The 24947-nt window shown below is 43.0% G+C and overlaps 1 protein-coding gene across 2 annotated transcripts; it reads left to right on the top strand.

Annotated features, from left to right (window-relative positions):
• The first annotated feature begins 267 nt into the window (after window positions 1-267).
• Window positions 268-24856, top strand: TWSG1 (twisted gastrulation BMP signaling modulator 1). Of its 2 annotated transcripts, none has more exons than XM_065053156.1 (5): window positions 268-452; window positions 2466-2631; window positions 9792-9891; window positions 14215-14481; window positions 22369-24856. In XM_065053156.1, the coding sequence occupies exons 2-5, from the start codon at window positions 2509-2511 to the stop codon at window positions 22548-22550; spliced, it is 672 nt and encodes a 223-aa protein (XP_064909228.1). In that variant the 5' UTR covers window positions 268-452; window positions 2466-2508; the 3' UTR covers window positions 22551-24856. The 2 variants fall into 2 exon arrangements, with proteins under 2 accessions (XP_064909228.1, XP_064909229.1); XM_065053157.1 differs by lacking the exon at window positions 268-452 and adding an exon at window positions 926-1189.
• Window positions 24857-24947: the final 91 nt, after the last annotated feature.

Here is a 24947-nt window from a genome sequence, read left to right as displayed (position 1 = left end):
TCGGCGTTTTCCCCCGCTCGCAGTCGGGTGGCCAAGGGGACGCTGAGCCGCTCACGCCGGAAGAAGCGCCCTCCCGCCGGCCGCCTGGCAGCCCCTGCGGCGGCAGGTTCCTCCGCCTTGCCCCTCCGCTCCCGTCCCTCCCGGCAGAGCGGAGCACGAAGCTCCCAGCCCCCGGCTCCAGCCTCCACTCCCCCACCGCCCCGCTCCGCGCAGCCGCCGCCCGCCGGGGCGGAGGGTCCCGGGACTCGCTGCCGGCGGCGGGGGGGAGGGTCCTGGCGCCTGACGGTGCCCCGAGGCGGGGCGGTGCGAGGCCGCGCCGCCGCCTCCGCGCTGCCTGCGGCCGAGGGGGGAGCAGCGGGCCGAGGCGCGCGGTTCTGCTGCCGCCGCCGCCTCCTCCGGAGCAGCGAGAGCCGCCGGCGGAGCGGGGGGTGCCCGGCCCGCGGCGCAGTCCGGTGAGCCAGTCCGGCGGGGCGGGGGTGGGGGCGCGGAGGGAGAGGTGCGGGCGGCGGCGCCGGCGGGATGGAGCCGGTGGCCGGGGAGGAGGCGGCGGCAGCGGGGCCGCGGCTGCTTCTTTGTGGCAGGAAAGTTTCGGTGCGGCTCGGCGCAGCCGCCCCGCTGCCCGCCGGAGGAGGAGGCCGAACCCCCACCGCCAGGAGGGGCGGCTTTTGGCGGTGCGGGGCCCCGCCTGCCCCGGGCCGCTTGGGCAGGGGGGTGCGCTCCCTGTCACCGGCCTCCCGGACTCCTGGCAGTGCCATCTTTGGGGCCTCCCGGGAGGCGGCGGGGAGAGGGAGCCGAACGCGGGTTGATCGGCCGGACGGGCTTTTGGGGTCTTCTCCGCGCCGGGTGGGAGCGATGCCGAGCGGGGCTGGGGGGAACCGGTGCCGCTGGGGCGGCTGCAGGAGCGGGAGGAGGAGGATTGGGGGAGAGCAGGGGTCGTGCTCCAGGGGGAGGCCGAGGAAAAGTGTCGGGAAGCCGCGGTCGGTGAAACGAAAACACAGCGGTGGAGGGAGCTGAGGGGAAGGGGCACGGACGCGTCCGGTGCATCCGAGCAGGGCTCTCCTGGAAACGGCATCGCTCCGGCTCCGCTCCTCGGGAGCCTTTTACACAACAGCCCGCTGTCGGAGCGCTGCGGTGCGGTGTCCAAACACGCCCGGATCGCCCATCGAGCCCAAGCATCGTGCAGCGCCCCGTGGGTTTGGGTTTGCACCGTCTCTAGTGGGAGGGAAACTTTTATTTGCTCTGCTTCGTGGGGACAATAAATGGGGGGGACCTCCTTGTGGGGGGAAGGCGCCCGTGTGCTCCACACGTGCCCTCGGGTGGTGCAAGGGGGACCCTCCCAGTCCTGCGTGGGTACAGATGGTGGTGCGCCCAATGCAGAGGGATTCAGAAGTATTTAATAATAGTTGTAAGAAAGACTAATCTGGCACAGATTTTAAATGTCCCAATCGTGCCTTATTTGCACACTGTCTTGTGTTTCTACTTTTTAATGTCTGTATATTGTTCATTGAGAGTGTTGGGTTTTTTGGTTCATGAAGCAGAAAAACATTTCTGGATACAGAAAGAAATCCAGTCCCCCATTAGCATTTTTTCCCCCTCTTATGAGAACAATACAGGCTCACTCTAAGCTTGCCCAAACATGGGCTGCCTTTTATTATATATTGGTACAGTGCCTAGTGCAATAGGGTCCTCTGGGTTGACATGGTAAGTGCAAGTAGGAGCTCGCTGTCGCGTCACTGTCACGCTGTGTTTGTAACAAATACCACCCGCCGAGAAGCTGGGTCTCACAAAGGGAGAAAGGTGGAATGCTTTGAACAAACCCAGTTCTTCTGCCTGTTTGAAGTAGCAGCTGCTCCTCTCCTGTTGACTGCAGACACTTGCAAGGCTCTTCAAAGTTATGTTGTTCAAAGTCTCCGGTGCTTTTTTTCTTTAAAAAAATTAAGAACTCTGTGATTGAATTGAAAGCCTGTGTGACATCTGTCAGTGTGAAAACAACTGTCTGTCAGCATTAAAGATGGCATGGCAACTTACCTTACACTTGTTGTAAAAAGGCTGCTGTGGATCTTTGGTCCTAGACACCTGTGTGTACCTTTAGCCTGGGGAGGTATTACACACAAAACCGATCTGTCTGCTTTGTGCATTTGCAGAATTACATCTTCATTGGTGGATTTTCTAAGGCATTTTTTGTATTGTCACTTTTTATACGGTATTGTATTTGAGACTGCAAACTAGAGATCATCCACCTTTAGTTTATTGCTGTTCTAATCCAAAGGTGCAAGAGCGGAAAGCTTCAAATAACTAAGTTTGGTGGAGGAGGGGTTGGATTTATTGGTAAGCACTGCAATTTGACTCTTTTGTTTTTCTTTCCCAAATGACGAACTCTTTTTTTGAAGGACCTGCAAAAGGGAAGAGGAGTGGGGTTTAACTTTTTTTCCAATAGGCTTTTCAGTTGCTGTTTTTTATTTCAGTGTTGGTTGAAGTACTTGTGAAAATTGCTCACCTGGAGGAAACATGAGGTCACAGTACGTCACGGCGCCCACGGTCGCTCTCCTCCTGTTCCTGCTGTGGATCCAGTCGTCAACAGGCTGCAATAAGGCCCTCTGTGCTAGCGATGTCAGTAAATGCCTGATACAGGTACGAGCTGTGTTTCCTTTATTTGCTTTTAAGCATTTCTGACGTGTGCCTTGAAAAAGATCCAGTGATACAAGCAAACGGTATTTGATGTTAAATAGTGGGGGTTTTTTAAAGAAATTAATTATGGTCTTCTGCACATGGAAATGCAGATTAACAACTGCTTTATATATTTATGTGGGCTTTTTTTTTTTTCTTTTAATGGAAGCCTTTTCAAATCAAGGCTTATGCTTGCTGGGTTATTGTTAGAACCCACTACCAGCCACACTGTTAGTTTTCAGTCTCTTTCTTCTTTATTAGTGATATTACAAACAAGGGGCAATTTAAAATACACATTTATTAGAAAGCTTCGTGTAGGGCATGGTTCTTTATAGATATCTCCAATACCAGCAGTTCAAATGTGCTTACAATGCTCCCACAGCTGTCTGAGACCTTTCCCTTTACTTGCAATCTGTGCTCGCTCTTAACTCTCCTGGCCCATGCAGAGGGTCGGTAGTTGATGCCTGATGCTCCCCGTAGTATAAGCTTTGTATGGTTGGTGAAAACATGTCTAAAAGCTCACATGAGAGCACTTGAATATGGGTGTAACTGGTGCTAGAGTCCTGAGGTGTCCTGGGAAAAGATTTTTGATCAGGAGAGTCCTATGGCTGCTAATGGTAATGAGAAAGCTCTGAAAGCATGTGGATTTACCTGACAAAAAACCAAAACAAAGACAAAACCACACCAAAACACTACACACACACACACACACACACACACACACACACACACACACACACACACAAAACAAGCCGCAAAACCCCAAACAAAACAACAAACAAATAAACAAAACCCAAACAAACAAAAAGCCCCACACCACTACAACCAACCCCCAGACCTCACAAACCAAATACTTGTGAGTTGAGCTGGTACATGATGGATGTTAAACTCAAATCCAGATGCTGCTTTTGACTCATTGTGTGTCTGTCTGCAGTGAAGGAAACAGACTCAGACCAGGTTGCTCTTCTCATAGCAGGAGTTAAGAGGTGTGCAATAGAACAAAAGGGCCTTTTCTAGTAAAATTGCAAGCACTTCTGATAACTACCAAGTATTTATTTATTGACCTCATATTGAAAAAAGGAACCTGCATGTGGCCAGTTGCAGATTTGTTAAAATAAATTGTTTCTTACTGCCTCTTTGTCGATTGGAAATGCAAAAGCAAAAAGCACAATTATCATATGCCAGTAACGTGCTGGCGTGCTTACTCACAGCCTGAAAAGTGATGCAGAAGTGGCATGAAGCATTTCCACGTTTACTTCATTTCATTGACTTCCATATAAAATTTGTCTGGTATACAAATAAAAATCCTTGCCAGATTCACAAATCCACCCTGTGGAATGAAGACTGACTGTAAGCTGAACTCTCCTCTCTGGCTTCTGCACTGCTGTTGCTTAGAAACAAAAATTGCTGCTTCTCCTGGCCCTACCATGATCTATAGAGCTTTTAAATACAGAAGCAAGAAAGTTGGTTTTGACTTTTACCTTTTCAAAGAAAACAGCGGTTTTGCTGGTGTGTTGGGCATTGTGCACTGTGACAAACTGATGCGCTTCCAAGTTCCTTCTGTTGCGCTTTTTCAAATCACACCTAGGCTTGAAACCTTTAAAAAGTAGGATGGATGTATGAGGTGCTCGAATAGCAAGTGCAGTTGTATAAATTTGTTGATTTGGGGGAAAGCTGTTGGTCCGGATGAAGGGGAAAACAGGAGAGATGTATTGTCTTTTTTTCCTGTGCTGCTGATGGAGTCCACCATCCCTGAAAGCACAGACGTCTCTTTCCCAGGTCATCACTTTTACTGAGTCGGGCTTGAGGCACCCAGCATTTAAACTCTGTTTTTATGAGCTAGTCTGAATAGAGTACAGCCCAGGAGAAGTGGAGTTACTGCTACTGGAGTCCTTCCTTTCCACCCTCTGCCTGCTCCCTTCCTGCGAACAGGCCTGACATACCAGTCAGTATTCATTCTTCATAGAAGAACAGATCAGGTCAGACTAGTCTGATTGTGGATATGAATACTGCTAAGGCTTTCACTTAAAGCAATTGTCGTCTTTCTTCTTGGCTTTTTTTTTTTAATTAATCTTCAGCACTGTTGTGTCAGAAGTGCTGCACTGCTGTATGAAGTGCTTCTTATTTCTTTGGTAGGCATACAAGTAGAATATATCCGTGTGATTTTTTTTGCCTCTCTAAACTATTCTGAAAAAATCTGAACTTAAAATGCTGTGTTTTGTGATTTTGCTTGACTATCTCATGATCCTTTTTCCTCACCTGTTTTTAAAACTGTTTTGGTTCAGCAAAATCCGTGGCTTGAAACCAAGATGATGTCACTTGGAGGGGGCAAACAGAATGTGAATGTTTGTCATCTGCGTGCAGAAAGTGAGGCTGCCTATATAGAGACATAATGAGACAAAAGATCCCTCTCAAAAAGCATACGGTTAACATAAATATTTTTGCCAGCATGGCTAGGACTCAGTACAGTCATTACTGCAACTCCTTAGGAGCTGTTCTGCGTAAGGGTGGTCCCTACATAAATATTTATTTTGTTAGATCCACAACAGAGAGAGCATAAGATCAACAACTCGCATGCATTCAACTTTCCTGTTACATCTTGAGGCTCTGGCTGCATGGGTGCCCTTGTACTCCTTATTTTTCTGTAAGCAAAAACCTGTAAGAGAATAGTTTGAGACATCTCTCTGCATAACCTTAGCCTCCGCAAAAACCCCTTTGCGGCTTCCTATAGTTGTTGAAGGAATTGTGGATAAGACTTGGGAGTGTAGGCAGGGTGGAACCACAAAATCAGTTCACTTGAAGCCTTTGGAGGTCGCTCCTTCCCACGTCTCTGGGTTTGGGGCACTGATATCAAGAACCGACTCTGACTTTGCTTTGCAGGTAGGCCACCGAGCCCTGGTTGCACACACCGTGCATATTGCAGCATTTATTCGTGCACATCTGTTGTTGGCTTGGATGCACGGGTTGTTTTGATGTTTCCATGTGTGGAGGAGATGAGAAGGCCGGTTACGCTCGCTGGGCGGAGCAGAGGCGTATATTGTGTCCCAGCAACATGGAGGAAATCCTTGAAGGCAGAAACCTCTGGGATGGGACGTTCCCACCATTGTTCATAGCAGATGGGTTTGAGGCGAGTCCCAGGCTGTCTCCGGCGGTGCAGAGCTACCTGCAGGATCAGGCTTGGCTGGTGTGTCCGTGCTGTGCTGGGGGCTGAGCTTTGCTGTGTCATCTCCAACAGCTCTGGAAGCTGCTGCTGTGCGTAGGAGCCAAAGAGTGCTGTGGGTCAGGCTTGGATTTCGGATCCCCCAGAAGAGGACTTGTTTTCTGGAGAATACAGAGTTTTATCTCCTGAACGCTACATGCCTGCAGTCAACTTGGCTGGTGCGCTATCATTCTGATTAAAATCTCTCTTCATCTTTGTCTTCACCTCCTTGTTAATCTGGTGTACAAACTTGTCAGCTTGAAAGGATTTCCAAGACTTTTTAGCCCGGTGGTATGAAATAAATACCACTCCTTGATTTCAGGGCCCTAGACATCTAAAAATTAATTTCAGTGTGTATGTAGTACGTAATGCAGTTGGATTAACAACACAGTTCTGGCTGGTTTGCTTCCAGGAGATTTTCTGTTATTAAACTGTTCAAGGAAAAAACATTAGCTCTTTTTCTTTTGCTCCCGCTTCCAGTTTGTGAAGATGTTGCCAGTGCCTTCAGGTCCTATTTCTCACTGCACTGAGAAAATAGTCTATGTTGTTTCAAAAAAGCTTTGAAAAAATGCAGATATTAAATAGCTTGTAAAAATCTTTATTTGCTCTCTGTAGCAGAACTATCTTTATTTTATGAACATGCCTGCTTCCTATTAATGCTGTATTTTTAGACTGAGAGGCTTATTTCTTGCCTAGCAAAATACATTCTCCAATGCACCTTCGGTAGTTCAGCTTGGGAAGTTGCCAAGTTCACTTATGAGTAATATTTTCTTCCACTGACGCCTCACCACCCCCAGCTATCAACAAGGAACGCTTCTCATTCTGCCTTGCTTCACCCACGTCTCATGTAAGCATTCTTTTAAAAAGATATATCCTGTACAAATATCCAGCGTGGATGAGTCAGGCAGAAGGACTCAAGAGTGGTTAAGGAAACCACGTATGTGCAAACACATACATGGAAAAACATACAGTTATTGCCCTGAAGAGACAGTCAAACTCTGAGAAGGAGGGAGCTGGAGAACTCTGCAGAGGGCTAATTAAGTTGCTCTTTCTTCCCTCCTCCCTTTCCAAGTTAGGGGAAAAAAAATAGAAGTAAAAATAGAAAATAAAATTATAAAATACACCACTCATAAGCCCTCCTTATAAAAATAAGGTTGTTAAAATACTGGTAGGTATAATGGTGCTGTCCCAAGTTAGTGCTTATGCATATCAAACCTAAGCAGGACTTTTTTATTTTGTTGCAAATGTATAATTTACGGTTACGTTTCAGTCAGTGAGAATACTCTTAGACTTACACAATACAATCTATAAAACTGAAACAACTTAAATTTGGTGAATTTTCTGGCTTTGATTTGTACATTACATTTAATAGTTTACAGAGAATCACTTCCTCCCACATACTGGCTTGTTGGTGTTGCAATGTCTTTAATAACTATCAAGTTGTTTGCCCAGTTTTACTGTTGAAGAACAAATATGTAGGATATTTTTAATGTTAATATGTGTTAATACTGTGGCCAAGATAACAGTAATTTACTCATGGTTGGTTTTCAAGTTGTTTTATTCAGGCTTTTAATTCTCAAGGCTGACACAATCTGTTTATCAAACGGTAAGATAAATATTTTAGAAATGCGTCATTCATTCACATAAGTCATCTTTCTAAGTTTGTGGTGTCTTCTCTTATGGAAAAAAATTGTGTATTTTATTAAGGAGCCTGTTTTTCCTTTTTGACTTGGGAACAGCATAGTAATAGGTGACATTAATAAACTTTGAGGATTAAAAAGTAAAAAATCTTGGTAGTTTTCCACTCTGTAAATAAAGATTCAGGACTTATTAAGATTGCATGTTGCAGGAACACATGGGGAGCAGGAGTTCACGCTCACTCACTCAGCAGGGCAAACAGTTCACATTGAGCTGTGCAGGCAACAGCATTTCTCAGCATTACACAGAACATGCAGCAGTTTGCAAACTTGTTTCCTTTGCTGGCTTCAAGAAGGTTTGTGACCTGACATGCAGTGGATGGAAAAACAACAAATCGATGATTTGCTACTGTGTTAATGCATCGTAGCACGTCTGCAGCAAGTTTAGGAGTTTGTTCAGTTTTAGTCGAGAACTGGGAGCCTTGCAGCTTCATTTGCTGTTGTCTTAAGCCATGTCCCAGCTGGACCTCACTGTGGCCTCCCCCTCTAAAAAGCCTTCTTTGCTCTTTCGTGGACTCCTTGGTCTTCTGTGGCCCACGGGAGCTGGGGCAAGAGCAGGTTCATCCCTGTGCAGCCCAGCAGCCTGTGGGCATTTGTAGTTGTCCGTGTTGCAGAATAGAGAGAGAAGGAGAGTCGTACATGGTCAGGTGCATCTCAGCACCTTGCCTAGCAAACGCACTCCTGATGTTTGGTGTAAAAATGCCTCCTTTCTTCCCTACCTGATGCTTCTTAATAGCAGGCAAAGAGTTACTTAAAAAGTGGAGTTTTGCCCTCTCAGCTTCTTCCTAAGGCGCTACAAAAAGTCGCTGCAGGTGCTGTTTGTGTCTGCCTGGAAGGAGTGCTGTCCCTGACCCAGCTGTGGTTACCTGTGGTGGAGCCTCGGTTAGTGACTCCAGGTTAGGAGAATTTGGTGCTAAACCGTCTTCTTGCCCGTCCCTCCTGTCTGCGTGCATCTCCCAACCACGCCGCGGTGTGTCCCTCCCCTGCCCGTGGAGAACGGGATCAAAGAGCAGGGACGGACGTCATCTTCTCCCTGCTCCAGTGCGTAGCAGAGATTTGCCAGCGGCTCTTCCAGTAAAGCTGGGAGTGGAAAGGATCCCGTGGTCAGTGTTTCCAGTAACGGGATTTTGTTTTCTCACCAGTTGTGCGTAACGTGATAGTTAGGCAGACGTCATCAAAGCCAAATTCTTAGACAGGACAACCAAATATGACTCCTTGACTGTCCATGTTTTGCACTACAGTGTAATTCAAGCCCAGATATTATCATCATGTAGCCACAGTCTTTTGCTGAACTGGAATTACTAGTATGGATTTGAGCTAGAGGGAAGGAGACCACCTTGGTTTTAGATTTCCTTCATCTGTGTAGGCTTTTTCCGTGCTTTGAGGTTCACAAGTACAGTGTCTTCAGCAGGACTGGTAAACCTTCTGGTAACATGAAGGGAAAGGTTTGTCTTCTTGCTACCATGCCTTTTCTATTTTTCTAGCTTAATAACAGTTAAAGAAAAATGTGTGTGCATACCGTTTCACCTTCTAGAGTCTCCAGCAGTGTTGGAAGTATCCCAGAGCGTCGAGTCAGGGGGGAAGGAGGGAGAAGGTTGTTTTCATAATAGCAAAAATGAGTCAGCTGGACCTGGGGAAAAAAAAATAATCTGGTCACTAATATTGCAGATGTAGAGCAATGTGTAACAAGTGTCCAGAGATGCACAAAATCCTGTGGTCAGGTGACTTAACCAAATAAGTTTCTTTTAGAATCCACGAATAGGTGTGATGGTAGATGTCATGTCTCTTCTTGAGTTTGCACATGCTGCTTGTGGTAGCTTCCTTTTTAAACTAAATTATAACGTATGTGCACTATTTATATATAAAGAGATATCATTTGAATTTCCTGTTGTGATGGGGAAAACATTCAAAGAACCTGTATATTCAGGCATACATAGAAGTGCACACACCCTTCTCATGAATAGGATATTTTTCTCTTTTAAATGCTGAGTTCAGATTTGCCTTCAGAATTTCACCTTTAAAAAAAAAAAAACAACTTACAAAAAAATCCTTTTGTAAACTAAGATCAGTTCTTTGGCTGGAACTGTTTTACCGTTTACTCACTGTATTAGTGTACTAAGCTTTTTTAATGCCGTAATTTGAGTTGCGGCTTGAAGAAGAATTGCTTTGCCATGTTAGCGTTTTACATCTGGGGTTGCTGTGGTGTAATGAGTTTCTGTTGTTTCCAGGAGCTGTGTCAGTGCCGCCCTGGGGAAGGAAACTGTTCCTGCTGTAAGGAGTGCATGCTCTGCCTGGGCACACTTTGGGATGAGTGCTGTGACTGTGTTGGTAAGTTTGCATTTCTCTGAATTTGTCTTTTTTCTTTTTTTTAATTGCTTCCTCCTGCCACACGCTGAGCTCACAGTCTTATAATAGAAGTAAAACATCGGGAGAGAATCTGTGCTTTAAACATCTTGCAGCTCATTCTGTGTGTACTGAACAAATTACTGTGGGGAACCAAACATCTGAAGGCTCTATCTGCTCTGTGGAGTGGGGGGTGACGGTAGTCCAGATTTTGCTTGGTTTATGTCATCGTAACCAACTCTTAATTTGGTCTCTAAAACATAAACTCCTTTTTGAATTGTCATCTTGAGGAAACTATGCAGCACCTGCTTCATGGGATTAGATGCTGTATGGAGGTTTCCATCTGTAAAATGGATTGACAGATACCGCACAGTGACAATTTTGGGTTTGAGTTCCATTTTGAATCCTTGGGACTAGTAGTAAATGTGCATGGCCCAACATTTTCGTCATTCTTGTATTTGCAAAAAGAGCTGTTTGTTGAAGAAAGAGGCATACAAATTCTCATTGTAGGGTTAGATTACACTCTTAACAAGAACAGCATTACTACTGACGGGTAGTGTTCAGAGTTCCCAGATCTCTGCAAGTGAATGCTGACCTCGCTTAAGGGGGATATATTCTAGTTTTGTCTCATGTTTTAAAGGTATTGAAAGCTTAATCCTCCTGTGGTTGCTGTAAGTCTCCATCTGCTGCCATCCAGAATCCACCTGGCTTCCATGAAGGGGATGCGTCCTGATTGTTGTGTCTCAGTCTCTTTGGCTGGCTGGGTCTTTGGTGAATTCGTGAAGATGATTAGCTTCAAAATGCTCCTCTTCAGCACAGTCCATTGCTTCTCCTGTTCCATCATGATGTGAATACATTTTCTGGCATCCTGGTTTTGCTTGGTTCTGTCTGGCTTCCCTTTGCATTACTGTCTTTCGGTAAGCAGTGGAGTAGCATCGTTCTGCACACGTGTGAGTCTTCCCAATGGCATAAAGTATTTTCAGCCCCTGCACCTGTGGAGGATATACATTTAGAAAGAGACCCTAGAGTTAGTTTTTCCTGTTTGATCTGAAATGTTTTAATGGGCTCCTTGAAAAGTGAAATATATATATATATATATCTGTATATATATATATATATCTCCTTTTTTCCTCCTCCCCTTTACAGTTCCAATGTCTTCTCGATTGTTGTAATGTAATACTAAAGTGTGCTGTTGTCATGTTCAGTCAGAGGTGGGGAATCAGATAATAGGTTATTACCCTAGTTCAGAACCATTATCTGATGTAGGAAGCCAGGCTTAGTGTGCCAGTCTCCTCCATGGAGTTGAAGAACCCACCTTGTGGGATTGTGAAGAGGAAGAGTCAAGTCCACACACACGTGTTTCTCTAAATCTGCAGATTGCTCACTGTTCTGCTGCTGTTTCTCATGGTGCTGTTCAGGAGAGAGATTAATGATATTTTAGGTTCAGTGTCCCACTACTGAGTAAACTAAAACTCCAGATAGTTCTCTGGGTGCCTCAGACCTTGTCGGTTTTGTGATACGGCCCTATTCAGAAAGAATTCTTCTTTTCTGTGTAGGGTTGTCATTGCTATAGCCTTATTCAGATGAGGAGAGAGAAGCGTGTGCCGTGCCTGGCTTCCTGGAAATGGTTCTTTGCTGATACTTGAGCTGATATTTAAGTCTCTTTATAAGCTGATCAAGTCTGATGTAAAAGCCGATATATTTTCATGTCTTTTGGGTCATTTCTGCTCTGAGGTCAGGAATTACCTCCTGCTCTTCAGCATTAACTTTACTTATGGTCAGTTGATGCCCTGTGTTTTGTGGGGATATTCTCTCCCTGCTCTGGCAGGGGCAAAGACACAAGAGGTAGGAGAGTGACAAGTTCCTCTTTTCTCTACTGTTTCTCAGCTTTGTGGATTAAGCCCTTCTAGTCCTTTATAGACAGTCTTGTCTACTTCCATCATTCCAACAGCCCATTTCTGCATCTTCCCATCCAAGAAAGATGGATTGAGACTGTATACAGCTCTGTGGGCTGGCTAAAATCTCAGCTATGTAGTAAGAGAGATGAGTAAGAACAGCAGACAAAAGAAGGAAAAAATACTTAAACTGAAAGGAATATTTTATGGCTTGTTACAGTTGAATACATTTGTATTTCCTTCAGTTGCAGGCAACCTAGCTCTAGCATAATGGCTTTGTTACTTTTTAAATTCTGGTTCTCAAGTTTTGTCTTAAGTCATTGGCTTCCAAAGCAGTAATGTAGACATGTTTATTCTTTAACAGTTGCTCTTAAGTGAAGCTTTTTTATTTTTGCTTTAACCTAAGCCACTGTATTATTGTAATTATAATAAAATTAAAATTATTCTAATTATAATTACAATTCAAATACTTCTAAAAAATAGTAAGAGGGAAGGATCTTTATGGAATGAGCAGTTACCCATTAAATTATGAGCAATGGTTTCTTGGTAACATCTTAAGATAATTTTTTCATACTGGATTGATATGTAGACAAACTGTACACATTCTGTAATAATTGGATAAACAATCTTGATTTTATTGTTTTCCTGTGTGTCCTTCTTATTGGTGGAATTTATTTTCTGAATTGAACCTGACAGCAGGGGCCTCCAGAAAGGCTCACTAGTTTCAATTTCACAGCATTGATACAATAACATCAAGGAAGGTATATGTCTCTTGATGTATATGTTCCAAACTCCTACCTGGTTTGATATCTTCCTAGTTAAATTTTTGGTGGGCATCCTTTATTACGATTGTATGGTGAGTATTCCAAGCGCTTAGTGGAAGTTGATAATGCAGGGATATAATTTTCTTTACTAAAGCAGTGAGTCTAGGATCAAACAAACCTAGTTGAGAGGAGTAGGAAAATAATGGTTTCTGCTAGGAAGTTTGCCTAAGTGGAATTTTTTAGTGTGACCTGATGTTTGGAGGAGAGGCACTTTTTTCCTACCTAATGCTAGGCTCACTTTTTTTATAGGAGCAGACTGTCTTGTGTTGTTCCTTCTGTTAAGTGCTGGTAATGCTAACCGCTTGCTTAAGATTTGCAAGATCTCATGCTAATCGTCATGGGCAAACTTCACTCTGTTTTGTTCATTATGCAAATCCATATACTTAGATTGAAAAGATTGTGGTTTTGTATGAGGTTCTAGTTAAACGTGATTTCTGAAGCTGGCGTCCTAATGTGCCTGCAGGGCAGGAGACGCTTCTCTAGTTGTATGGGACAGTAGACTTTGAAGATTTATGTCTCATATCACTTTGATACAAGAGGTTTTAAGAATTGATGTGCTTTGCAGCTGTAGCTGTCTAAAACTGTATCTGTGAAACTACCCAAAATCATATCCAGGTGGACATGAGGAAAATGGATTTGTCTGTCTTTTGACAGGTGACTTCTAATAGTGTTTTATGGCTTCTGATTTTAAATACATGTGCAGATACAACTTTTCTTTTTAATCTTGCTTGTGTCAATGTTTGGATTAAATCAAGGTACCCTTCAGTTTCATTGTTGGTAATAAATGTTAGTGTTTAAATGGTTAATGAAAAACTGGCTCCTGCATTGCACATTACAAAAGGATTTTGCAGGAAGTGGTAAAGAGGATTACAAGGTTTCAAAAGAGATACCACAAAAGACATTGAACAAATAAGGAAGGGGTAACCTGGAAATAAGCATTTTGCCTGCAATGACCCCTCCAATTAAGTAGCAAAAAAGGTTCATCTGAGCTGTCTCTAAGCAGGTAAAGTAATTGAGGCTCTTGCTCCCTCCTGATAGTGATCTTTGCATCTCTGGCAGATGACTAGTAAGATCTAGTGCACTGCTGCAGCAGATGAGATCGAATACTTGAATTGTGATCAAAAGCTTCATGTACCTCAGGACTTGTCAAGATACTATCTTCCTTCAGTCGTAACCTTTCATTCCAGATTTATGCTACGATCGATTTTACTGTGCTTTGACTCTTTTCCCAGGGGAAACAAACCTCTCGTTGAACTCTTCATACTCTGAACTGCGATGCTAGCATAAAAAGGGAAGCAAAGTGCCGTGTAGATTAGGTTTTTCTTTTTGTTTGGCTCTCACAAGTCGCAGGTGTGTTTTGTGGAAGTCTGCAGAGATCTGAAACCTGCTGTTATGGAAAGCTCATCCTGCTGTATTTGGTGGCACTTCTGCTATTGAGCTAAGAGTGGGAGATATATATATACACATATATAAAACGCTCAGTTCTGCTTAGCAAAAAAAGCAGTTTTAATTTTCTGAATATTCCCAGCCTGTTTAAAGAAGAAGAGTTTAGGGAGTTTTGTGTAACTTGCTGTTTCACTCCTCTGCAGGTATGTGCAATCCCCGCAATTACAGCGACACCCCTCCAACATCCAAGAGCACCGTCGAGGAGTTGCATGAACCGATTCCTTCACTTTTCCGGGCGCTGACAGAAGGGGATACTCAGCTGAACTGGAATATTGTTTCCTTCCCTGTGGCAGAAGAACTGTCACACCACGAGAACCTCGTTTCCTTTTTAGAAACAGTGAACCAGCCACAGCATCAAAATGTCTCTGTTCCAAGCAACAATGTCCACACATCTTACTCGAATGACAAAGGTAATGAGTGTAGTGTCTAAATTCTTAGCGTTTCCTCTTATCTCTTCCAGGAGCCTCCTCAGTGCGTCTTCTGTGCTTGTCTGTGCTCTCTTCTTCTTTTCCCATAAAAAAGCGTGAAAAGTTCAGTCTAATTTTGAGCGAGACCTAACAAAAGGAGTGAGGCAAAAGTAGTGAGGAACTTGGAAGATGGTGTTAACATGTCTAATGGTCATAGGAGACACTGAACCACAGGAGTTTGTTATCTCTATAATTCCTCCTGTGGCATGAGGTAGTTTGTTCACGATATTTCATGTGCTCTGGCATGGGACGTTCTTTGACTGTGAAGCAGTTACCTATATCTAGGAGACAGGACAAACCAAGAACTGGATCCAAATCATGTATCTTTGCAGGGGCAGGCAACTAAAATGCTTGTCTTCAGAGGTCTGAGATAGCCATGTGCTATAAACCACTGCAACTGGAGGAGATGTTTATTTTTTTCATCTGAGTTGACATAACTTGAGCTCTTTAGAAAGATAGTTTGTATGTTTAGTAAAACTGAGTAAGATTAACAAGATCGCTCTCTGTGTTGACGAGGGGTATGTGACAGACAATCTTAAAAACAAGCAATTTGGGGGGTTGTTAACTTACGACTCATTGCTCTTATTTTCTATCAACTTTTTTATATTCTCACATTTAGTTTAGAGCACAGACTTCAGAATATTGTTTGCTGGTGGCAGCGGGAAAATGAGAAGATTGAGGTAGTGGAAACAGTGGCATAAGAAAAATACTCTCTGCTTCTTTGTTTCCATCTTAAACCTGAAATACTTTTTGCTGCAAATCAATACATCAGACTTAAAAGAAGCTCATAAAGAGCTCCATGCTTAACAGGGAAAAAATAACATCTGATTTACTAGCATAATTAATGCTTTGCTTCCTTCCCAACACGCACTTTAAGTATTAGTAACCCCATATATTGCTGTTGTAATGGCTCTTTTATCTTATCAGTGAAAGATACCTTAATTGACGGACGTGCTGCTTTTCTATACCATGGTGAACCTTTGACCTAGTTATGTTTCTGAGTAGGACTGAGTAGGAGTTGGTTAAATAGGACCGTAATGGCAACTTTTCTATTTTCCTTTGGTTAAGGTACGTTACAAAAATAAATTAATTCCAGAACTGGGAAACCAGATGGTCAGAAAGAATCTCATTCATGTCTTTGATGTTATTAAAATACTTGCTTGACATTATGAGAATGATGCAGAAAACCATGTTAAATGGCAAACCACAAAAAGCCCTGTGTGCAAGCACTACCGTATTTAAAGATATAAATTATAGTTGGAAAAAAAAATATTCTTGGAACAATCTTGAATATATCCCACTGTACTTAGGTGTAGTAACAGATGGCTGTTCCCTGACAGTCCTCTACTACCATACCAACAGGATGGGCTAATGATAGTTTTGGATTAAACGTGGAATTTGAATTGCATCTCAAGGTTGTGGAGGGGTTCTGAGTTTTAACATGGACAAATACATAACACTGCAATTTTTTCTTATTCAAAAGTCTCCTTCGTTTCATTTACTGAGAATATATCAGAATATATATATTAGGTTGAGAGACCTTTCAGTGGAATGATGGTAGTCCAAAAACAACAGTTATATTTAGAAATAGTTACAAAACGCCACTGGTTTTTGGGCTTCAGTAGACACTTAGAGCAGAAATAAATGTCAGAGCTGTTCTTGTAATCACTGGCTATGCCTCCTCCGTCTTAGTGATCAGTGAAGAACATGGAAAGGTAGAAAATGGCTTTCAATTTGCTATATTTTTAAGTATCTGAATATGTAAACCTGTTGAGGAGTCTCTCTTTGGTCACAGTGTTAATAACTTTGTAGTGCTCTGCTTTTTCAGAAGTCATGTTAAATTTTGCTTATAAAAACATGGATGATTTGTGCATTGAGAACAAAAGAAGGTGGAAAGAAGAGTTGGCTGCTGGCCTGGGTCAGTTGATGTTTATTATGGTGGAAGCAAGGACAACTGAGGAATTGTACCTTTTGTGTTGGGTGTTGTGTGAGCTCTGGGCTGGCATTGGTTTTAATACTTTTTTCGTGAGTTTGTTGGGGAAGCGGCAACCAAAAGGTGGAGCGGTAGGAGGTCAAAGGCTAAAGAGCTTTGTGAGCTTCAGCACAGAGAGGGAGCCCAGGAAGCTGCTGGAGTCTGGTGTTTCTGCTCGTGCAAAGATCGGTCACACAATCAAGTCACTGTGGTGTGTTAGAAGAACTCCTGTAACAGAGGGTGGGCCTGTGCGTGTGTGTGCTCAATTGCAGTAAATAACCATAGCCTGTAGTGAAATAAGCTGAAGACCATCTCTTTACCCTTTCCTTCTCCCCAAACACGCTGCTAAGCTTACAGGCACATTTTGCAAATGTCATCCTTTGGGTGACTCGCTCAGCAGTTGTCTTCAAGGCCGTGACATTCAGGGATTTGAAGGGATATCCCTGTGAGCAAGAACATGGATGCTTTATGTTTTCTTTACAGTGCTGTGCCTCCTCCATTTTGAGGTTCTTCTGTGACTCCTTGCATGCTTCACTCCAACATGGTGTTCTGGCAGCAGCCTACTGCATTGCCTGTAAAGGGAGAGGAGCTAATGAGAGGTAGATTTTGATACGGGGACAGTAGTCTGTGCTGTCTTCTGGAATACATCCCAAAATGCATAGAAGCACTGCCTACAAATACCCCTTGTCACGTAACAACAGCTCTCATTTTAATTTTAATGTGTGTTCATGCAGGGATTGCTGTTAAGCTGGTCCAGGGTGATGGACTTGCCCTATACAGTTCTGGGTGGGTGCCAAGAAAAGCAGCCCCAGCCACGGGAACTCCCGAGCTTTGTGCCTAGAGCGGCACGAAGCCCCTGGCCCCGGGAGGGCACTCATGGATCCGGGAGGAGGTGGAGTGTGGTGGGATATAAAGCATTCCTTTCTCGCCCCAGCTGGCCGCAAGCCCAGCCGCCAGACCTTGAACTTCCTCGCTATTATCTTAATGAGTGTCTTCCCTTTCCTCCTGTGGATTGACTTGTAACGTTTTAGCTGCCAAAGCATGCATGCGCTGCTGGAGCTGCTGCCGTTCTTTGTATCAGTAGTTTCTGGCATTTGAGGCGCTGTTTCAGAGAGGATTGTGATGATTATTAATCTAGAGCTACATTTATACTTCATTCTTTTTTGCTTTACTTTTAGCCGATACCCTCAGAGCTCTCTGAACTGTGAGTTCAGATGTTTAAATAAGCTTAATTGTTTCAGATGGTGACAGGATGTTGGCAAGAGAGAGAGGAACTAGATAATCTTTTGGCAGCTGATGAAACAAAATCTGTGTTGTAGTTAAGGGTTTCTGACTTACACTGCTTGGTGACATGGGGGAGATGGCGTCCACTCTGTGCTTCTGTTCCCCCTGTAGAACCAGCCAGATAGGAGAGAGAGCCAGAAATCCCATAAAGTGGCATCTTCCTCCGTAGGTACACTAGGAAGATGTTGTTTTTATTTTTTGTTAAATGTTTCTTTATATAAGTTCTGACTGGCATAAAATGTTGTGGCTGGTGGATAGAGTTACTTTTTTAAAGTACTTTTAGAGCTACTGATAAACAGACCAGCAGACAACTGAACTTGCATAGCACCTTTAACTTCAAATATAGCATATGGGGAATTGTTATTAACTGGGAAAGTTTTTTCATCTTGTAGATAGGCATTTTTCCTTAACTTACGAGAACTGAATTGTTTTCTCTGAGTTGCTAAATTCCTCTGTAGTGCACCAACACCGATCTCAGTTGCAGCACAGGCAGTATCATAGCAAAGCCTGATACAAACATGAGTCCACTTCTTCTGGTCATTTTGAATTTAGTCTTGATTGTTGTTTCTCCTACACAACCTTTGTTGAGTATGAATTGAGGGAAAAAAACAGTGAGAAATTCATGTTCTGGGGAAAAAAAAAGAATGCTGCTGCATATCTTCTTCCTCCCTGCACCCATAGCCTGTAGTCCATACTGTGTGAAAATGGGCAAAATGCAAATGAAAGAGCTGTTACTGCACTAAGTTAACATCCTTTTTATGTACACTGAGGGTGCCAAGTCATGACAGTGTAATTAGGTTTGTGCAACAATTTAAATACTCTCCCGGATCCCAGCTGAGCCTGTAGGTGTGTATATCTTTTTTTTCCCCTGTGTAACTGTTTCTGCAGCCTAGAAAACGGGATTTAATGCTTCAGGAGAGGAACGTTCCTGCTTTTAGTAATTCATCCTCTATAGGGGCACAGGGACTCTGCTGAGGAAGGGACCAGGAGTGTCCCGTGACGAACAAAGCGCACCCTGGCCGATCTGACTCCTTCAGACCTGGCAAGTCTCTGAGTCAGCAAGATTTCAGAAACTGTTTGGTAGCATATACAGTGGAGCGTGTCCTCCAGCTGCTTAGGAGAGCTGCTGGGAACCAGCCAGACCTACTGCTGGCTCTGGCCTGCTATGTGCAGTCTGTCCTCTCCCCTTCACAGCACTTTTGGACTGGTCCCTGAGGACCTAATTCACTTATTTTGTGTGTAGGTGGAAATAAACCTTCTTCTCCACTCAGTCAAGATTAATGTCCTTGGTTGTTGCTGCCACTTTAATAAGGTTGAGGTCTGGCTTTGGTTCCAATTTTGGTCCTGGGAGAGTGGTCGAGTAACCAGTCTCTCCAGTCTTGCAGGCCTAATTGCTGTCATCTGGTTTTGCCAGGGTTATGGGCCTGGTGCTGCTTGTCCTGTGGCCTCTTTCCCCAGAAGAGACATCTTCAGTCTCTCATTTCAGTGTTAGTGATCTTTACATCCTAGAAATCACACACTTTTTTGCACAAGAGGTTCAAGCAGGCATTACCTGATGATCTGGGCTTCTCTAGGACTTCTGAACTGGTACTGACACAGATGAGTCTAACATGAAGGTGAACACAGATCTCTCCAAACACAGAGGGGGCTGGTCATTCTCTGGTGCGAAGACAGCCTGCAAGTGCTGGGAACAGCTAACCCACCTCAGAGTGTGCACAACTTTCCTGATGAGCTTTCTTGACCTACTGTAGGCTTTCCTTTGCATGTTGCGAGTGATCAACATGATGGCAGTGAGCACTTCTGGCCACCCTTTGGAGAGTACTCTGGTTTCTTTAGAGTTGTTCCACTACTATCTAGAGAGAACCATGAGTGATTTTGCCTTCTCAAGCTGATCCAGAGACTAGGACAGTGAGGTGGAGATGGCATCTCAAAAGCTGATTTTGCAGCAAGAAGTCTTTCTGGATTAGCCAGGATTGCCTGTTTTGGGGTAGAGGCTATATACCTCCAGCTGACACCTTCTAAGACTGACCCTTCTTATGATATTTAAGGTCAAACTTGAGAAGAAAACTACTGAAAAAGTATCAGAGGAGTGAACTGTGATTAAGCAAGAGGGTATAAAGATACTTCTTAGAGAGGCTTCTGTAAGGTTCCCGTGCTTGCATACCAGCCCTGAACTGGCTGACTGATAGGACACTGGTGCTTCAATCTCATGATGAAGGCTGCTTGGAGACCCACCTCTACTTTCTCACACTTTGCACTTCCACTCAAAACCTCCTGTGAGGAGTGAGGGTAACAGGTACCTGGGAATGCCTGGGCCTCCTGGGAACAGAAGCTGTGTGCTCCTTCTTGGCATCCAGGCAAACTTAGTATTTTGTTGCTGGTAATGAAGTGTTGTCAAGTCCTTGTGCATCCTCCATAACAAGATGGAGCTGCTGCACAGCACCTGGGTATATTCTTGCCTATGAGGCTGTGGTGGCTACATCTCCCTACCACTTTTCAGCTTTGGCTGAGTGCATCAGGTGTATACCTGGCTGCTCACTCTGCTTGTGCTACCATAGCACACACTTCTGTTTTGGTCTGTTCCTCTCCCCTCTGTGAATCAAGTATCATTACTGAAGCTGTAGATACGTTGGTTGGTTTCAGGCAGTGGTTTTGTTCTCTGAGAACTCTTCCTCTGGTTGCTGTGCCTCAGCCTTATTATAAAGGGCCAAGAATGAGACAGGACTTACACAGCCACAATGTATTTTGTTGACGTTACCAGTGGTCCTTCAGGTACTCCAAGGTTTCTTGGACAACTTGCAGCTTTACTCACAGCACAGCTTTCCTGGGAGCAGAAAACTTGCTTCCGCTGTGGGTCTGCACTATATCCCCAAGATCCTTATTGCCTGTTGCACTGTATATGGTGTCTGCAAGAAATGTGTGTCAGTTAGAGACTGAACAAGGCAGTTAATACTCTCTTGCTTTCAGTGGGCTGGCAGCAGGTCCTGTGACCCTCTTGTAGCTGTTTAGGTCATAGTAAAATGGTTTGGCAGTGATCAGGGTTCCCTCATAGATGTTTTGACAAACGATAATTCTTAAAAGGGTAGTCAAGGAGGAAGATGCATCCTCAGAAAAGCTGGTGGGTACACTGTGCTCTCCTCTACATTGTACTGTCCCTTGCCAACTGTGTTGGTTCTGGGGAAACTGACTAGATCTGATGGCTTGTGGGGTGATGCAGACCCTGTTGGCCTCAACTCACCTTTGGACCTAACCTTAGTAGCTTGCCTTGAGAGATGAATACTACTGAGGTTGCTGCTCTGTTGGGCACCAGTATTTTGAAGGGGAGGTTCTGGTGCATTTCAGCCTTCCAAGATGTACTCACAGATAAGAGACTGAATAAACACTATGGTGAACAGCTACACTGCTCCAAGAGTCCTTCAGTTACTCACCCTTCTCCATATCTCCATAATAATTCAAAAAAACCCCACTGTCTTGATTTACCATTTACGTTTGGAGCACGTTTTTCTAATCCATGTTGGAAAGTAGATCACTATGTTTCTCCTGGATCCACACACCATAAACAGTAATGGGGTAGAAAGACATCTCCCGCTCACAAGTCTGTCTGATAGGTGCAAGTGGAACATTTATGTTTGCAGACAGCTTTTGGTTGTGCTTTAAACCAAAGTATGCCAAGTTAGATTTGGGTAAATGTGATGTAATCAGGATCCTTTGGAGGATGAAACAAGTTACAGTGTAATCACCTGGTCAGAACAGAAGAAAGTTGGTAGAATCTGTCAGAGTGGAGAATTGGAAGTAGACTGGGGAGGGATGTTTTTGTTTCATAATTGTGGTGAATGCCTCAGCTCCAGTGTGAGGTTGCAACACTAAACTTCATGGCATTTCAAGTAACTACATGGATATTAGAGGAATTAAGTCGATGCTTAGGCAGGAGTTTCTTAATCTTAGTAGTAGAGCTGGCATTGTTGCTATAAAAAGAAGAAAAAAGTGTGCAGTTTCAGGCTGAGGAAAGTGCAATTTTCTAGCTCCGTGATTTAATGCAGTTTAAGAATATTGTTGAGTTATAGGGGAGAATGTTTACACTTAAGTGGATTTTGTTGGTTTTTAAACAACTTCTCTAAAACTGAACTTTTAAATGATAGCACATATTTACTGCTGGCAACTGTGAAAGTGGTATCTTGGTGATAAAGATATTACATTCAGAGGACACATGCTTGCTTTTTATTTTGGCACAGCCCATCTTTATACTTTAAAAGGTGTCCCTTATAACTGTGGGACACAGAAGAATCCCAACAAAAACATTCTTGCCTATGACTATATGTAGAAATAAATTAATCCAGAGGCAGAGCAGACAGCAGGTTGAGTTGTAGACACTGAAAACTTGAAGCTGGTAGACTGCACCTTGGGTCTCTCTCTCTTCCCTCTGCTTTCACTATCATCTCTTTTTTTCTTTACGCCTCATTGTCATGACTATTTGCAATCCTACTTCAAAAGCTGCACATTTAATGAATTTTTAACTAACCTTTAACAATATTTTAAGACCCTTTAAACCAATTTTTTTCCCCCTCTCGGTTTAGAGCACATGTGTACTGTGGTGTATTTTGACGACTGCATGTCAATACATCAGTGCAAGATCTCTTGCGAGTCCATGGGAGCATCCAAATACCGATGGTTTCACAACGCCTGCTGTGAGTGTATTGGGCCAGAATGCATTGACTATGGCAGTAAAACTGTAAAATGTATGAACTGCATGTTCTGAAGCAGAAAAATTGTAGTGTAGCAATACTGAGGCCAAAGTAATCTCTCTCGGTTAAAGAGACAGGGATTGCAAATACTGTGTTTTGGTGGAGTGCCTACTGGTTGCAATTAAATGTACCTAGTTGAAAAAAAGATGTATAAAATCTGAAAACTTTTTTTTTTTTCCTTTATTTTTTAAAATTCATGTAAGCAAGGCTAACTAGTAGAAGTTTCATCACTATGTTTTAAATTTATTTTTCTTTATTTCTGCTCAAATGGTACAGCCATGCTCATCCTTGCTGTTCTGATTGTTTTCCTTTGATTTGAAAGTATTGACTATACTGGTTTTTGGAATGTAGTACTATATCTTGTAGTTTAGAGTAGGGAAACCTTAAGAATATGGTAATGAAATTCCCATCATTTAAGTTCAACAAATAATTAAATGGCTGCTAGGGCAGTGGGAGGTGGTTGCTCTTTGAGGGGATGGGTTTTTTGCTTTTGCTTTCTGGTTTTGTTTTTTGTCTTTATTACCTTCCAGTTTTTGAGCTTAGTCTTCTATTGTGAAAATGGTATTTGGCGAAAAAGAAAAATTAATGCTTTTTCTTCAAGTTCAACACATGGGCTGTCATGGATAAAATCCTAACTTCTTAGAAGGGCTGCCCAACAAAACACTATGAATGGGACACTTTTCTTCCAAGTTTCATTTGCTCTGCTCTCATAAGTACATTGGAGCCTGTGTTGTGTAATTTATATATTTCAAAAATATATATCTTTTCAGTCTTCTCTTAGGCACCAAAATAAAGCTGTTAAGTGCAGTTGCATGTCCCTCTCAGGGTCACTTAGTCCCTGAACATTCAGTCCAGTAAAGGAAACATGAAAGGTTTTTATGGATTTAATGACTAAATGAATAAAGAAAATGAAATGACATGAACTAGCAGGTGGCACACAGTTACCAGTTGAGCAGTTGGCACTAAGACTGTTGCCATTTAGTAGTTTGCCATTAATATTTATTCTGAAATACAATTTTCTTTTTTCTCCCATGGAATGTTGTCACTGGAGAAGGGAAGATGTGTCCACAAAGGCGAAATTAGGATGTTCTGAGTTTAGAACACTGTCCATTTCTGTAAGGGTTTTAATATGTTGACAGTTACTATGACCCAGTTAGGTCTCCATTGATAATGGTACTAAGTACAAGAATAAAGTGTATGAGTAGGTAACGACCAGCTTTTGGTATTTATATTCATGTGGGTTTTAACTCCTTGAAATTTTTTTAATGCATATATACATATGCACACACAGAAAAAGAATATTTGACTATTCATGTTTCTCTCACTAACTTTAGTCTAGAGGGATTAAACTGTTTTCTAGTCACATCTATCTGTACCATGTACAAATGAAAGCAGTCATTTTAAATTTATTTTGTTGAAATGTTTGCCTGAATGTTTTTTCATATTTTTTCATGATACAGTTCTTTCAATAAGATGAAACATAATAATAAAAAAAATCTGCTCTTGTGAATAATGTTAGTTTTTTCAGTCTCTTTTTCAGCTGTAAAGAAGTACTTGAAAGATGAATGTTTATTGTTTTGAGCTAGTGGAAAATGGAATACCTTCATGCCTTAAACTTACAATTAAGTGATAAAAATCATAGACATGAATAGAAAAACTTATATCATCACGAAGGAGTCATTCTTCCTGTATTTGACAATTCACATTGTCTTTTTTTTTTCTGCTTGAGTTTCTTAAAATGAATGGAGAGGAAGAACACATTAGAGTTGGTTGTGCCTGATTTTGGCTGGAGGGTGATGCATCATCATTCTTGACCAAGACAGGAGACGTACAGTGAGCATGGCTACAGGTCATGAGCATCCTTCAGGTTCGTGTTAAATTATTGCAAACGTTACATTAGTTCAGAATCTTCTTGGAGGAAAAAAAACAAAGGGCAGATGTTTCTGGTCAGGCACCTGCTGCACCATGGATCTGTGACACTGTGACACTTACATCATCAGAATTTCCCTGTCAGGTCAAGTCCAGGGAACAGCAAGCGTGGGGAGCGGGAGGGACTGGGGGGAACTTGCCTCACGGGTGTCCGGGAAACACTGTGGAGAACGGCACAAACATGTAAATACGGTTGTCTGTGTCATGGCCTGAGAGCCAGCAGCGAGGATCCACGTTTTCTGGGGCTTGCCTTATTTTCTGTAATTCCGAATGCTGCCTGGAGCTTGCTGTAAGCCTTGTGTATATGCAAATGTCGTACAGCAACAGCCAGTGTATTTTATTACAATGAGTGTTTTAAGAAGTATTTTAATAAAAAGACATTACTGGTTTATGTGTTTGTTTTGTCATTATTTTCTCAGGGCAAATGTTACCAGGAAGCATAGTATAGAAGTTACTGATCTAGATGGATGGAATAATACAGA

The sequence above is a fragment of the Columba livia genome, chromosome 2 (assembly GCF_036013475.1).
Source record: "Columba livia isolate bColLiv1 breed racing homer chromosome 2, bColLiv1.pat.W.v2, whole genome shotgun sequence".
Lineage (NCBI taxonomy): Eukaryota > Metazoa > Chordata > Aves > Columbiformes > Columbidae > Columba > Columba livia.
This window is presented reverse-complemented; position numbering and strand designations above follow the sequence as displayed.

What these genes read in the sequence shown, in the direction of transcription:
- TWSG1 (XM_065053156.1), top strand. Translation starts at nt 2,509, where the DNA reads ATGAGGTCACAGTACGTCACGGCGCCCACGGTCGCTCTCCTCCTGTTC. An exon ending in TCAGTAAATGCCTGATACAG is followed by an intron (nt 2,632 to 9,791) that starts GTACGAGCTGTG and finishes TGTTGTTTCCAG; the next exon opens with GAGCTGTGTCAGTGCCGCCC. An exon ending in TGAGTGCTGTGACTGTGTTG is followed by an intron (nt 9,892 to 14,214) that starts GTAAGTTTGCAT and finishes ACTCCTCTGCAG; the next exon opens with GTATGTGCAATCCCCGCAAT.